General features: G+C 39.8%; 1 protein-coding gene across 1 annotated transcript in view; it reads left to right on the top strand.

The window, feature by feature from the left end:
- Positions 1-13,204, top strand: part of LOC124111667 (basic proline-rich protein-like) — a 57,465-nt gene extending 44,261 nt beyond the window's left edge. Inside the window, exons 4-6 of the mRNA XM_046471426.2 lie at positions 8,656-9,244; positions 10,303-11,004; positions 12,251-13,204. Of these exons, the coding sequence (XP_046327382.2) occupies positions 8,656-9,244; positions 10,303-10,984 (1,271 nt within the window). The 3' untranslated portion in view covers positions 10,985-11,004; positions 12,251-13,204. The remainder of the gene's footprint in view (positions 1-8,655; positions 9,245-10,302; positions 11,005-12,250) is intronic.
- The last annotated feature ends 1,666 nt before the right edge of the window (positions 13,205-14,870 follow it).

A 14,870-nucleotide genomic window follows, 5' to 3' on the forward strand; every position in this document is an offset into this window, starting at 1 on the left:
AAGAAATTGTTTTTCTATAACGCGTACATGTACATGTCAAACGTTTTTCGTTCTTTATTCATTCAGCTTCCCAGAGATTTTTTAATCGACCCGCTTCAGTAACAGAGGGTGGGGTAAGATGTGATTATTTACATGAAGGAGTGTTTTCGTACCACTGTTCATCCTGGTTCGAGTCTCATTCATTGTCCAAACGAAAATGTATGATTATCACAATTGGCGAGATGATCTGCGTAATTTCAGAATTGAGCGAAACGTTTAGAATTCATTATGGAAGATAGCGGTTCTGTTCTTATGAATGGGGATAAGACTTTTCTCTTCAAAATTTACTTCTTTTGGTCAACACCGGACGCGGAGTTTGTTTTTTGCTCGTTTTCTGATATTTAAAAACGAGCAAATCTTCGTTCTAGCTAATTTTTAGCAAAATCATGACCACGAACGTGCTCTTGATGTTAGAAATTTCGATCCTAGCAACATATTGTAGCCATTCGTCTGTACGAATAAGGCATTCCGGTGGAGATTCTCACCATGTCATGTCTCTCATAATTCTTTCATGGCGTGATTCAATGGTAACAGGAGCATATCATTTCTGTCAGTGGAGCCTATGCTATCGATATGCATTTACGCTTTCTGCAACATATTATATTATATAGCAATGAGAGCTTTTATTAGTGCATGTGTACTATAGTGAAATATCTTCAGACGTGTGTGGTGTATTCATCAAGACATAATGCATGCATATGTGAGAATGTAGGTGTGGTGAGAAGAAGTTGGTGTGAGTGAGATTACTGCATTTATATAGAGACATGCATATGCATGCATGCATGTGTGAGCGTGTATGCGGCGTGTTTGCGTGTGCGTGTGTGTGTACGTGTGTGTGTGAGGCTGCTTGTACTAGCCCGTACTAATGTCGATTCTATAGTGCTGGCCAAGGGATACCATAGATGCTCCATTTAGGCTCATTAACAGGCCTTGTTCAATCGTCCCCTAATGCCGAACGATTTATAGTGCTAGCACACTGAGATACCATGCCGCAGTTTAACATGGATACCCGAATCAGACACAGTATACTGACTCCGAGCCGACCAGTCCTTGCTTTAGCCCCTTAATGTCGAGCGCCAGACAGGGTAACAACAAGTCCCATATTTTAACGTCTTTTGGTAGGACGCGACCTGGGGATCGAACCGGGCAGACATTCTATCCACTATACCACAGACGTGGTCTTTGTCATAGGAACGTTTTGCACAATGGCACAGTATGTGAAGCTCACTTTACCAGACCGGACTAATTTTCGGTTTTATAGTGCTAGCCGACTGGGATACCATGCCACGGTTTAACATGGATACCCCACTAAGACACATTATACTGACTTCGAGCCGACCATTCCTTATTTTATGTTCTTAATGCCGAGCCCCAGGCAGGGTAACAACAAGTACCATATTTTAACGTCGTTTGGTATGACTCGGCCAGGGATCGAACCACCAACCTCCCGCTTTCCGGGACAGACGCTCTGTCTAAACCACAGAAGCGATCTTACGCTTTAGTTTTCAAAACATTAATATAACCAATCATACTCTTAGATTTGGGTATGTTACTACAGAGACACGGGATACCTATTCGTCTAAGGCGCCGCAATTCGCTGTGTATGGTTGAGTCCCATGGGCACGCCAGAAACCTATGATGGTGGGTTCGAATCCCGGTACGATCCGATTATGTTTTTAGGTTTGTCAGCACCATCCCACCACCAAAGCGATAAACGTCTAAGACCTGCATCACTTTGGACTTCCTCCAACGTCAAGCTGACACGCCGTGATACATCACTATACACCACTCACTCAACCCATGTTTCATGTCTACCCTCATCAATTCCAAAAGACCATTCCATGAATGTTGTTTGCAGTTATTGTGTATGAAATTGAAGAATGTGTTTGCCTTCATGTAAAGAAAAAACAAAAAAACATTTTTCCACAGTTTCTTCTTGAAAGAAATAAGTATTGAATAGAAAACAAACTCTCGGGGCGGTCAGGTAGCCTAGTGGTTAAAGCGTGCGCTCGTCACGCCGAAGATCCAGGATCGATTCCCGACATGAAGCCCATTTCTGGTGTCCCCCGCCGTGATATTGATGGAATATTGCTAAAAGCGGCGTAAAATCAAAATCAATCTCACACACTCAAACCCAAGCAAGATGAGTGTCGTGTTGTAAATTGTTTCTTTTGTTTGTATGTTTGTGTGTTTGTTGTTGAACGCCGCACTCAGCAATATTCCAGCTGTATGACCACCGTCTGTAAATAATCGAGTCTGGACCAGATAATCAAGTGATTGACATCATGAGCATTTGGGATCGATGACAGGCATCAACCAAGTCAGCGAACCTGACCACCCGATCCCGTTAGTCGCCTCTTTCGACAAGCATAGTCGCCTTTTACGGCAAGTATGGGTTGCTGAAGATCTATTTACCCCGGATCTTCACGGGTGTTGTACTACAATGTACTGTCACGTATATAACACACACGTTATGTATTTACTTATTATTTGTCGTGTTGTATTTTATAAAACAAAATCGTGGGTACTGAGATGTAGTATTTAGCACACCCAAGATGTATTTTGTCTTTTTTTATGGAGTCGAGCTTTCATCCGAAACCAAGTTGTAGTGCCGTGGTATATCTGACAAGTGGTGCCAAGCCAACTAGCTCATCACTGCCGTGATGTCCCCTTCCTAACTCCACGCATCACTGTCTTCAACTCTCTCCCTTCTTCTTCCAATGCGTCACTGTCTTCAACTCTCTTCCCTTCTTCTTCCAATGCGTCCCTGTCTTCAACTCTCTCCCTTCTTCTTCCAGTGCGTCACTGTCTTCAACTCTCTCCCTTCTTCTTCCAATGCGTCACTATCTTCAACTCTCTCCCTTCTTCTTCCAATGCTTCACTGTCTTCAAAAAACAAAATCCGAATATGCAACAATTTGTGCAGTCTCTAATCCCTCCATTTTAAATCACAAATAAATAGTAGTCGTAATCTTATAATATCGCTTAACAGTTTTTAAATGATGCTTAATTCCTGAATAATTACCTTCAGTGCATAATATGTACTTACTTCTTAACATCTGAACAAAATGCGATGTACGCTCTTCCATACATAAGCTTGTTTGCAAAATATATAAACCATACATGAGAACAAACTGACAGAAATATATGTACACATGTTATGATCGTGATATATATATTTTGGGATTGACATTTGCATATTAATTGTTCATCAAAACATTGTTTGATCTTTTATGTGCAGTATGTCAGTGTTCAGTGGTTACGTGGGCGTCTCTGTCATGTATGGTGAGCATACACTACTGCTCACGAATATTTACCTCCTTTTTGCGGAATTATAGTGATATCATTTGCAACGTGTTATAGTACAACGGTACTGTCGCGAGGGTACCAAGTACATGTGAGCAGGAGAGTATGTGTGACTATGTTATTTATGTATTGTGTCCATTTGTGCATGAAATAATATACTTGTCAGATACACATTTTCGTATATGGTTGAACTGAGGGGCAAAAGAAAGTATACTGAGTTTGTTTTTTAAGTAATTGAAAATTTCATAACGTCTATCTCATAATTGATCAATCACTCATTCCTAATCTGTGGCTCCATAATTTTGTGTAAAAATATATTGGTTCAATGAAGACTGGGGTAAGAGATGAATTTTCAACCCCTACCATGATTAAAATGTTTGCAAAACTTCATGTTGATTTTCAAAGATAAGATAAGATCTGAGATTCCCACTAGCAGTTGTATTTTTCGAATTATTTCTTTTAGTGTTTAACAGTTTTATATCAAATTTCATTTTTTTTAAAATAAACAATGTAGACGTATTCTTTGAGTCCTGACTTAGCGCCAGTACAGTTCATGTGTTTATATGATATTGCTAAGTTAAGATATTTTCAATTGAAAATCAAAATTTGCTAAAATCAACTGAGAGGTATAATGTATTTTCCCCTCACTGCATGAAAGTCTACTAATACAAAACGGATTTTGATAATGATATGCCTGCAAATGTTTTTAGCATTTCTTACTAGTGAATGTTTATTTTGATACAGAAAAACGTTATCGCATATTTGTATCAAAAGTGTACACTACTTAATTCATCCAAAATGGATTCCAGAATGTGTAAGAGGAATGCGAACATTTTGCGAAGAGAAGGCAGAGAGGGAGAGGGGTAGTGGTTTCATATGATCGTTACATTCAGGCAAATCATGTCTGCTATTTAAATGTTTTAATAAATGAAATTTGTATACAATTGGGTCATTATCAACCTGTGTGCCCTTTGTATGTCAATAATCTTTATCTTTCATGACGTTTCAGATAACATCTCATCCCTTGTATTTTAGTTGGGAACCAAATTATAATATATCATCGGACATCTACTTTGTCAGTGCTTAAATTGCTTGTAGTGGAGTGGTACATAATCTGAAATTGTTGAAATATCACTGTCAATAGACCCAGAATGCTTTTTACAGTGATCATCTTTCAAATCATATCTCATCTACATGAGTTTTTGGTGTTATTTGAATGGGATTAGAGTCTTGATAATAAAACAAACGTTTCCTCTTTGTATTTGTCCCTAAACAACGGAAACTAAGTAATGCATGCCTGTCTAAAAGGTTTCTGTCCTTGGTGTTACCATTTGCTTAATGAGATGTTAAAGTTGTCCATCTTTATGAAGAGAGGAGGTAAATTAATGCCCCCTTATGGTTGTCTTCCACGAGAAAATGTTTTTCATTCAACGGAAGAAAACTTTATTCAATCTGGAAAAGGTAACACCAAGAATCACCTCACGAAAGTTTCATGTTTTGGTGTAACCGTGTTATAAAGAAAACTCTAGAATTTAAGAAAAATCCTTACATGTATAATAGAAGAATTAAAGAGTTAAATGTACTGGTCATGAATGTTATCGGACACTGCCAAGGGAGCAGTCATTTGTATTTTATTGAATGAATGAATGTGTATTATGTTCGGTTCATTGGAGTATGAATCGAAAAACCGACATGCCAACTGTATGAATCCGCGTGACCAATTCAGCTAATCAGAATGCAGGAATTTCACAACACAACGAAAATTTAATTATTTCATGTTGAATGAAAATATGTCTTTGGTGCTACTTAATACGTCCTTGGTCAGATGTTATTTAATGTGAATGGACAATGGTTAAAACATGTCTTTGAAATTACAATTTTTAAATCATATTAACACTTAAATTTTTATATTCTTTTTAAAACTCTCTAACTTATGGTTAGATTAAGCTTTATGTCCTAGGTATAACTTAATATGTCACTTGTGTTACAAAAAGTAAGCAAGTAATAACTTTGAAGTTAGTGATAATGGGTCCAACATGTCTTAACTCCTATTAACATTTACATTTATAAAAAAACACCTTAACTTAGGTCCCTTTATAATCACTAATTTTCTTTGGTGTTACTTTATATGTCATCAGTGTTACCACAAGTCAGCAGTATTAACTTCAAAGTAAACGTCGTGAAAAAAAATGCCTGATGTCATTGCAAATATGCAACACCAACTAAAAGTCGTTATGAGTAATGGTAATGTTCTCGGTGTTACCGCCTTGTCTTTGGTGTAACCGTGTTGTCTTTAATGTTACCAGAGGACATTCTGAAACTGATTCAGGTAAACGCATATTGCTTGACATGACTTTCAAAAGTACAAAGAAAATGTTCAATAAATAAAGAATATTGAAATTATATCAATCATCTTATTAGTGTTTGGGACACAGACAAAGAGAATGATCAATATTTGTTTCTATTTATCACAAGAATGATGAACCAGGCTTTAAAACGTGGTGAATGTAAAAGTGAACTTATTTTTTTGTTCCAGGCAGTGTAAAACATTAGTTTTACAACAATACACTGAAATAAATTTTGTATTTATTTTTTTCTCAGCAAAATATTGGTAACTATAATGGTTACACCAAGGAAATAAATATCTACTGTTGTCCCTGTATATTCAATATATGGCAAAGTCATGATTCTTTGTGTAAACATAATTTACCCAACTGTTTTGTTAAGCTTTAATGTTTCTTGTTTAATCACTAATAGTTGCAGTTTTCAAGTTTTATTTTTGTTCATTCAACAGAACCAAAATGGGTACAAATTTTGATAATGACCCATTAATGTTATAACCTCCAAGTGTTTCCAAGTTGTAAGTTTTAAAGTTTTAAACTCCTTACAGCTCCAATCCAGAATGATCGATATAATAGCCAATGGACCAGACGTCTAAGCAGATGGACTCTGCCCCGCACATTCAGGAACCGGCCCTTCACACCCCAAATAGCGCCCTCTTATCATGTCTATCAACAACGCCAGATACCTATGACAAAACCCGACCGTCAACCATCCACGTCTGCAAGAACAACGTCCAATTACCTCCCAAAACGCCCAGCACTGACACGTGGACAAACACAGGTACAGAGACCGATAAAGGTCAACACTCGACCTGTATCGTCCTCGAGGCGAGGAGGTGTGCGTTCCACCACACGTAATGGCACTCCGGGGTCCTATACAATTCTCAATAACCAACAACACACGGTCCGCAAGTTACCATCCCCTCAAAGAAAGAACACCCGGCCAAGAACCAATGACAATACCCATAAACTAGTGTTAATGTTGTTGAGTCAGCAAAGTGGTGCGGTGGGATCCTCAAGACATTCACCGGGCTTCAATGCACGCCCAGGCAAGACCTGCATGGATATGGCTAAGGATTATGATGCATGCCATTCAGTAAAGAAACATATTTTCAAAACTCACGACTAATGACTAACGTTTTTGCAGCATGGTGTCACATCAACACATTTTAAAATCATTTAATTTGGCATGTCCAGTGGTGTTTCAGCATGCTTAGAGATACACTTTGCATGCCGTTAACTGACATATTGTAAGTCTGACTGTCCTGACTTCAATTGTACCGTATGGATTCATTACTGGTTTGGCATACCTTATAACAGAAGGTAAAAATACTAAATTAGAGTGAGAATGTGAGTATGGTTTTACGTCGCAATATTCCAGCAATATCATCACCAGAAATGAGCTTCACACATTGTACCCATGTGGGATTCGAACCAGATTATTCGGCATGACCAGAGAATGCTAGAACCACTAGGCTACCCCACCGCCCAGCAAAATTAGAATGATATTGTTTATCTCAAGCAACTTACATTTATGCGCGTTCAGAAAAAAAGGTGATCTGGAATCAGACCTGTTGGGTTTTAAATGAACTGATAGTCGTAACCTGGCACTACAAACATCTTGTACTCTAGACTTCACTGCCAACAAAGAACAGGAAGATGAAGTAGTTGAATAAAACCATCGAATGTTGAGTGCAGGATTTGAGCTTGTTCCTCATATAACGTCATGCTTATGTATGTCCTACTAAGTTTATTGACAATTACCAATCGCAATGTCCGACGAGATATATAGAAATGTGATCACAATGTACAGCTTCATGTTCCAGTTCTACAGTTAGTCTTGTTCAATGGGGGGCACGGGTGGCCCAGTCGTCTAAGGCGCCGCGATTCGCTGTGCGGAGTTGCGTCCCTTGGGCACGCCAGAAACCTATGATTGTGGGTTCGATTCCCGGTTCGCCCCGATTATGTTTCTAGGTTTGCCAGCACCATACCCGTGCTCGTGGGTTTCACCGATGTGGTAAACGTCTGGGACCTGCATCACTTCGGGCTTTCCTCCCACATTAAGCTGACACGCCGCGATATAACTGGAATACTGTTAAAAGCGGCGTTAAACCCAACTCACTCACTCACTCACTCTTGTTCAATGACATCTTTCTGAGGCATTCAGAGTGAGTGAGTGTGGTTTTACGCCGCTTTTAGCAATATTCCAGCAATATCACCGCGGGGGACCCCCAAAATGGGCTTCACACATTGTACCCATGTTGGGAATCGAACCCGGGTTTTCGGTGTGACAAGCGAACGCTTTAACCACTAGGCTACCCGCCCGCCCGAGAGGCATCTAGAAGTTGGAGTACCAAGTTAGGATAAGACATATGGATCAACAACTTGTTAATTACAATTGAGAGCGACCTTTGCATGTAGGTTCTGTCACCGTTATCTATCAAGTGATGAAAAGAACTTGATTATCCATATATCTTATCCTTACTTGTTCAATGACATTCAATTAAGACATATTCCAAGTCCAATGAAGTTAATTTGTCTAAATACTTTATAAACTGGTTTAATGAGACACACTTCTGACGAGTCAAAACCCAAACAAGATTCCGCCTCTGGTTAAGTGTAACAAGAACCACACAGAATGCTGCATGACCATACCTCTCTAACAAACTCCGTGTCTGTGCTCCAAATGAAGCATGTCTGTCATTCTGATGCAGATGAGGAAAACGTCTTTATATAGAGACGAATAGATATAATGCTTTTTGTGCAAGATGTTGTGTAATCCGAGGTGGAGGTTGTAAATTGTGTATGTAGCTTAATGTTGTTTCCAACATCTGTATTCTATACATGTCATCATTCTTGTTTGAATGAATATGTCAAAATGTTTGTAGATACTAACTGCTGTTCAATCTGACTTGTATATGCATTCATAAAATATGTAGACTATAATGATCGGACATGTTACATTACAGCAAATTCGCGGTACCCGCCCCAACAGCAACAACAACACTATCAACGACAGGCCTACCCCCCACCAGGACAACAAGCGCAACGCTACCCACCAGCTGGATACCAGCCCCGACCTCGGCCTCAGCCTCAGCCTCAGCCTCAGCCACCTCCAAGAAGAGGTTATCCTGAACAACCACCTCAGCCATCATATCAACAGTATGCACCGCAAGCACAGCCGTATCAACAGCCTGCTCGGCAATACCCACCACCACGACGACCGTATGAACCCTACAAACCTCGACAAACCTTCCGGGAACCACACTATCCTCAACAAATGACGTACGAATCAAGAGCTGCCAGAATGCCTGTGCCTCGTCCTCAGCCTAACCCTCGCCAGTCTCCTCCTCTTCCACCCCCTCCTGCTGCTGCTGCTGCTGCTAAATCAGTCCGTAAGGAGGTGCGTTTTTTTTTGCCTCATCATCTGATTCCGAAACCTCCCGCTACAACCACAACCCCACTGCCTAAAGCACAGCCGCGACCAGTAGCTCAGCCACGAAATCCACCACCACCTCCGAAACAACAGCATTATGTTGGAAATGCTGGTCTAGGCAGGTAAGCTACAGTGTTACACTATCACTTTGCAGTAAGTGAGGAATTCTCGCGAATATTAATCCTATGTTGGACTGCAAGCTGTTTATTACGTCGGTAAGGGTTGATATTGCCAGTTGCCAACATATGTTGACAACCAAATTTGGAAAACATATGTGGCAATAAAAGTTGCAGAGCTTTGATTTCCACTTTTAAACACATTCCTACTCGCCAATCTACAAAATATATCCCTACGGGTAGTTAAACAATCACCTACATGTCTAGAGAATATAGTGATCTAGGAATTTGTATTGAGACTATATATTTTTTGCAATTTTTGAAATTACGAGCCTATGCTTTTCGGTAGAATCCCCCAACACCAACACCCGTGAAGAGTCCGGGGTCTTCAGCAACAATGCTTGCCGTAAAAGGCGACTATGCTTGTCGTAAAAGGCACTAACGGGATCGGGTGGCCAGGCTCGCTGACTTGGTTTATACATGTCATCGATTCTAATTGCGTGGATCGATGCTCATGATATCAATCACTGGATTGTCTGGTCCAGACGCGATTATTTACCGACCGCCGTCATATAGCTGGAATATTGCTGAGTGCGGCGTTAAACAACAAACCAACCAACCAACCCCACAAACCCCGAGTTAAACCACGAATACTGTCTTATCGAATTCCTGACGAGAGAGGTTACTCATAACAAATAGTCAGAAGCTTGAAACAAACCAGAAGCATGAAATCGAAATAATGCACGTTCTTATATATCTATATTAGATTACAGACAATTATTATTATTTGGGGAGAAAGGTTAAGTTCAAAATTTATTGCATGTTCTTCAGTTGAATTGTTTGACAGATGACAAAGTAGAGATTATTTGTGAATTACAACTTCTTATTTACTGTTAAGGCGAAGTTTCGGTAAAGATTCTTATACCGTTGTCAGGCAAGGCCGTCTGCTATGTTCTTTATCGACAGTAGATAATAATAATGCCGTGTAAAAAAAGTATACACCCATGTTTGGTTAAAAATGAAACAAATTCGTTATTATATATTTTCTTCAACCTTTGCTTCAGATATGGTCAAAAGCAGTACAAATGGTTTCCCTATGAGCAACGATGGAGTCCTCACAACACCAGAGGAAAGCGCAGTGTGCAGAGATCAGACAGAGTAGGTCCTGAAGGATCTCAACCAGCACCAGGAGTCACCGCACATGACATACCTGGCCCTGTAGATGGGCTCTCGTCGATGTTCGAAGGGACCGTTGGAGAACACTCGGAGCATTCAACAGATCCGCGAATCTATGATAGCCCAGCAGTAACTCAGTTTCAACTCAAGACACTGAGGAACAAGAGTCCTGGGGCAAACTCAACCAGCAGCAGTGGAAGTCCAGTACCAGATGAACCCTCTCTTTCGAGGTCAAACTTTGGCCAAGCAACATCAGCTTCAGAGGTTTCAGTTGGAAGACCGAAAATTAGAAGGGGGCAGACGGATCTGCTTTCGATTCCAAGCATGAGAGGAGTGGAACGAGTCGAAATTCAACACCACAAATCCTCACCGGCAAGTCTGACGGGTGTTGATGGAGCACTATCCTCAGAGTATGGCAAAGGGAAGCCTTTAGGTTCCCCTCATTCCTCTGTTCCCCTAAAATCTTTGAGCGGACATAATATTAACTGGGACAGGTTGGCGATGAGAAACTTTGCCAGAAAAGGACCGCATGGTCGAAATGAGGGCACCATTGTACTTCCAGTGGCATAACGCATTGTATTACATATTTGGTACGTATGCACTGACAGGTTACATAACAATGTGAAATATGTTGAGAAATATGTTGAAGATATCATTTTTGATTTATGCATTCTACAGTGTTAGTTTGAAAAAAAAGGATGGTGGGGCCTACATCCTACAGATAACCTGAACAGTTTTTCGATTCTATTATTGCACGTGTTGTCGTATAAGTGACTGTATCAGACTTTTAATACTATAACTAATTCATATCCACAAAGTGGGCCGTTCACCCGATTTACGATATGTTACTGTCAGTGGCTCTAACTTTTAGCTAACCTACTGTCGGTCATACCTCACATAACTTGGACGTAGTACATGTATAATAGAATACAACAAATGAAAGGGTCCAAAAACTAGACAGCTGCTTCGTACATCACGGGAATTACTGGCCAATTGTATTATTAACCTTTGATGATACATTTGGCCAGTGACAAACATTATGTCAATGATGTGTCTTTAGCCTGGACACAGTGACTTGTGCACTGTTAAGATAACTCTGCTGCTGCGTGGCGCTTTCAATGTTAGGCACTATCTGTTGTCTATCCGATAGGCCGTGCCTTAATACTCGCCTCCAAATATGATAGAGTATATTTAATGGCGACTATTTTCATGGATAAGAGATGAAAATACTTAATGAGGATGAATTATTGTGGACAATATTCACATGTACATGTATAAGGGAATTAATTAACGACATATTTAAGTATTGGATGATAATGTAATGTGCATGATATATCCCATATATTTAATATGTACAGTGAGTGAGTTGGGCTTAACGCCGCTTTGAACACTACTCCAGTTATATATCGCTGTGTCAGCTTGAGGTTGGAGGAAAGCCTGAAGTCATGCAGGTTCCAGGCCTTACCACTTTGGTGAAAGAAATGACTAACCCAGAATTTGGGCAAACAAGGATTCGAGCCAATAATTAAAGGTTTCTGGCGTGCCCGAGGGACGCAACTCTGCACAGCGAATTTCATTATATACAGAGATTAAAGGACAAGACATGTCATTTACAGGCACATTTGAGGTCCATTCCTATTACTGATGAACGAAATCAGCATCCTCAATGGAGACATTGTTATATGAACTTGAAACAAGGAATAACTGAGTATATTTAATATAGTTCCAATGGTCCTTATGACAATGATTAAACTAGGATATGATGTTCGAACAAAACATGATTTTTTTATTTATGCAGTATCGTTCAGTTTGCTTACAATTTGTTGTTTATTTCAGAAATGTAAATTGGCGGTCAAGCAACTGTTTACTGGACGATGTAAACTGCAACAGAACTGTCCCTTACAGCATGCCGCGATCATGTCATAGACTCTATTGAAGGTCTAAAGAAGTTTATCTTGTCTTTCCAGCACTCAAACTTTAGGCGACATGTACAGGACGAAGCTGTGAACAATGTCTTTCAAAAGAAAGAAATTGTAATAGAAATAAAAAGAAGACAAAATAGTTACATAGTTCAAGCATGGACAATGTCATTCTATGTAGTCTATAGTCATGGTAACAATCAAACCATCCATTACAGTCAGAACGGTTTCAGGATCATAGCCTAATAATCACAGGGAACTATTACTAGCAAGTGTAGTATAAAAATACTACAATGTTGCGCCATTTAAGACTATACCTGGTCCAGGTTGGGTGAGCCAGTACCCCCACCGTCTATACTACTGCACGTGATGTTTAAATGGCTATGAGTGTACCCAGAGTATTAGGTTCTTGTATTCATGTTGTCTACCTCCACTGTGCTCAAAGTGTTTACACCATCATATCTTTTGATACAGGAACTCTTATAACGGGCATCACGTAAATTAAAATGTCATCACCAGAGAGTATTCAGTCTCGATTATCTGTCAAAACAGATTCTATAGGGCGTTAGGGCAGACTTGTGATGAAAAATATATGAAAATCAGTTATGGCCCCAGGTGTTCAGACTCGCTGACTTGGTTGATGCGTATCCTTGTATCCCAATTGCGCAGATCGATGCTCAGGATATCAATCACTGAATTGTCTGATCCAGGCTTGATTATTTACAGACCGCTGTCACATGGCTTGAATAATGCTGAGTGCGAAGTTAAACACCAAACAAACAAATCCTGCAATACGACGGCGGCGTGTAAGCAATGGGTCTGGACCAGACAACAACGTGATTGCATCCTGAGTATTGATCCACGTCATCAGGGTACCATGACAAAATGTATTTGCTAATAGATGAGATATAAACAACTGAGATTTGAATATTAAGCAACAACAAAAAGAAGATAATGCTTAAATGGTCATTATACAAGTTATTTCATGCTTACTTCACCACTCTAGTTTCATTCTACATATAAGGATGTGTGCAGTAGGAGGTTCTGCGAAGCGTTTTGCTAAAGTGAGTCCTATGTTTTTGAAGTAAACATGGGATCCAGCATTGTAAAAAATGCATATTGTAGATTCTCATAAAGGTAATTATAATTTAAAATACAAATACATGGTGTCCCCAACCCCCCCCCCCCACCCCCCCCCCCCCCCCCCACCCCCACCCCCCCACCCCCCCACCAAACATATTTAGAAGAATATAATGCTATGTTTTATATACGAGGTATTGTTCATCACAAGGGACGGTAAGTCCTTAACATATGATTAGACCTGATGCTCTTGTTCGTAGAAATCAATACTAATCCAACTTTGCATTTGTGTGCAAGATAATGGAGACTGTACATAGCGTCATAAAAATATATAATAATTTATTGTCTTAAGCTGACCTTGTTTTTAACTCTCTGGTATTCATATTTTGAAAAAATGATATTACAAGAAGATATTGATGAATCCAAACTTATCTAACTTACTCGATTCTGTGGTCGTGGTCCGAATCTAATAATCGCCCGTGCCATGATCCATTGATAGCCACCACCATATCTGTGATCGTGGTGTTCAACAAAGTGATAAATCTCGTCACGAACTAAACTGCTGGGCAATAGAAAGTATATGCTTGAAATCTGGACCAAAATATTTTTCAAACGGTATCAAAATGTTATTAGGTTGAAAACTGTCGCCGAAACACTGCAAGCTTAAAGTCAAAACAAAACAAAGCTATGATCCCCGTTTCAAGCGCATCACCTTCGTATAATTATTTTATATCTGTTTCATTTTTAGTCACCATCATGAATGGATGTATACATTTTCGTCACTTTGTGCCCGTCACTTTGGGCTTTCCTCCAACACCCCGTGAAGGAAATGAAATTACGTTGGAACTATCCCCCTCTCTCGTGACATGCGCATGTGAGAGAAGTCCGCCGTACCAGTATGTCAAACAGTGATTGGGTTTTGGCATGCCAACTGTTGCCAGTGATTGCGTTGCTAAAAACTAATACCCCCAAGTTAATATTGATGTCTATGTGTTGATATATTCTTCTGTAACCGCCATTGTGGTGAAGATGTGAATATACTTAAATGTTAATTGTATTCCTTGTACATTGATGCGTCTGATTGGTTTGGAGGAATAATAAAAATAGTTATATATATGTTATATATGTGTCATCTGGATCATGCAAGCAGCAGTCCTCATTTTGTGCTTGTGTCTTGGCATGAAGATACAAAAGAGATGATGGTATACAGTTCTTAATACACGCCAGCATCAGGAATTGAACCTGAGGCTTGACGCGAGAAAGCGTCGTCACAAGGCTACAGGAAACGTATGAGCCCTACCTGATTAGATGATCTTTAAAGGGTGGTCACTTCAGCCACTTACCCTGGACGAAATGCATAGATCATAATTCCCATAAGAGCACGGCTATAAGTCAGCATATTGACATTGATTCTCACTGAGCATGATAACAGTTACATTTTTTTCTAAATTGCAAGA

This window comes from Haliotis rufescens, unplaced genomic scaffold (assembly GCF_023055435.1).
Source record: "Haliotis rufescens isolate VD_foot unplaced genomic scaffold, xgHalRufe1.0.p SCAF_77, whole genome shotgun sequence".
Classification (NCBI taxonomy): domain Eukaryota; kingdom Metazoa; phylum Mollusca; class Gastropoda; order Lepetellida; family Haliotidae; genus Haliotis; species Haliotis rufescens.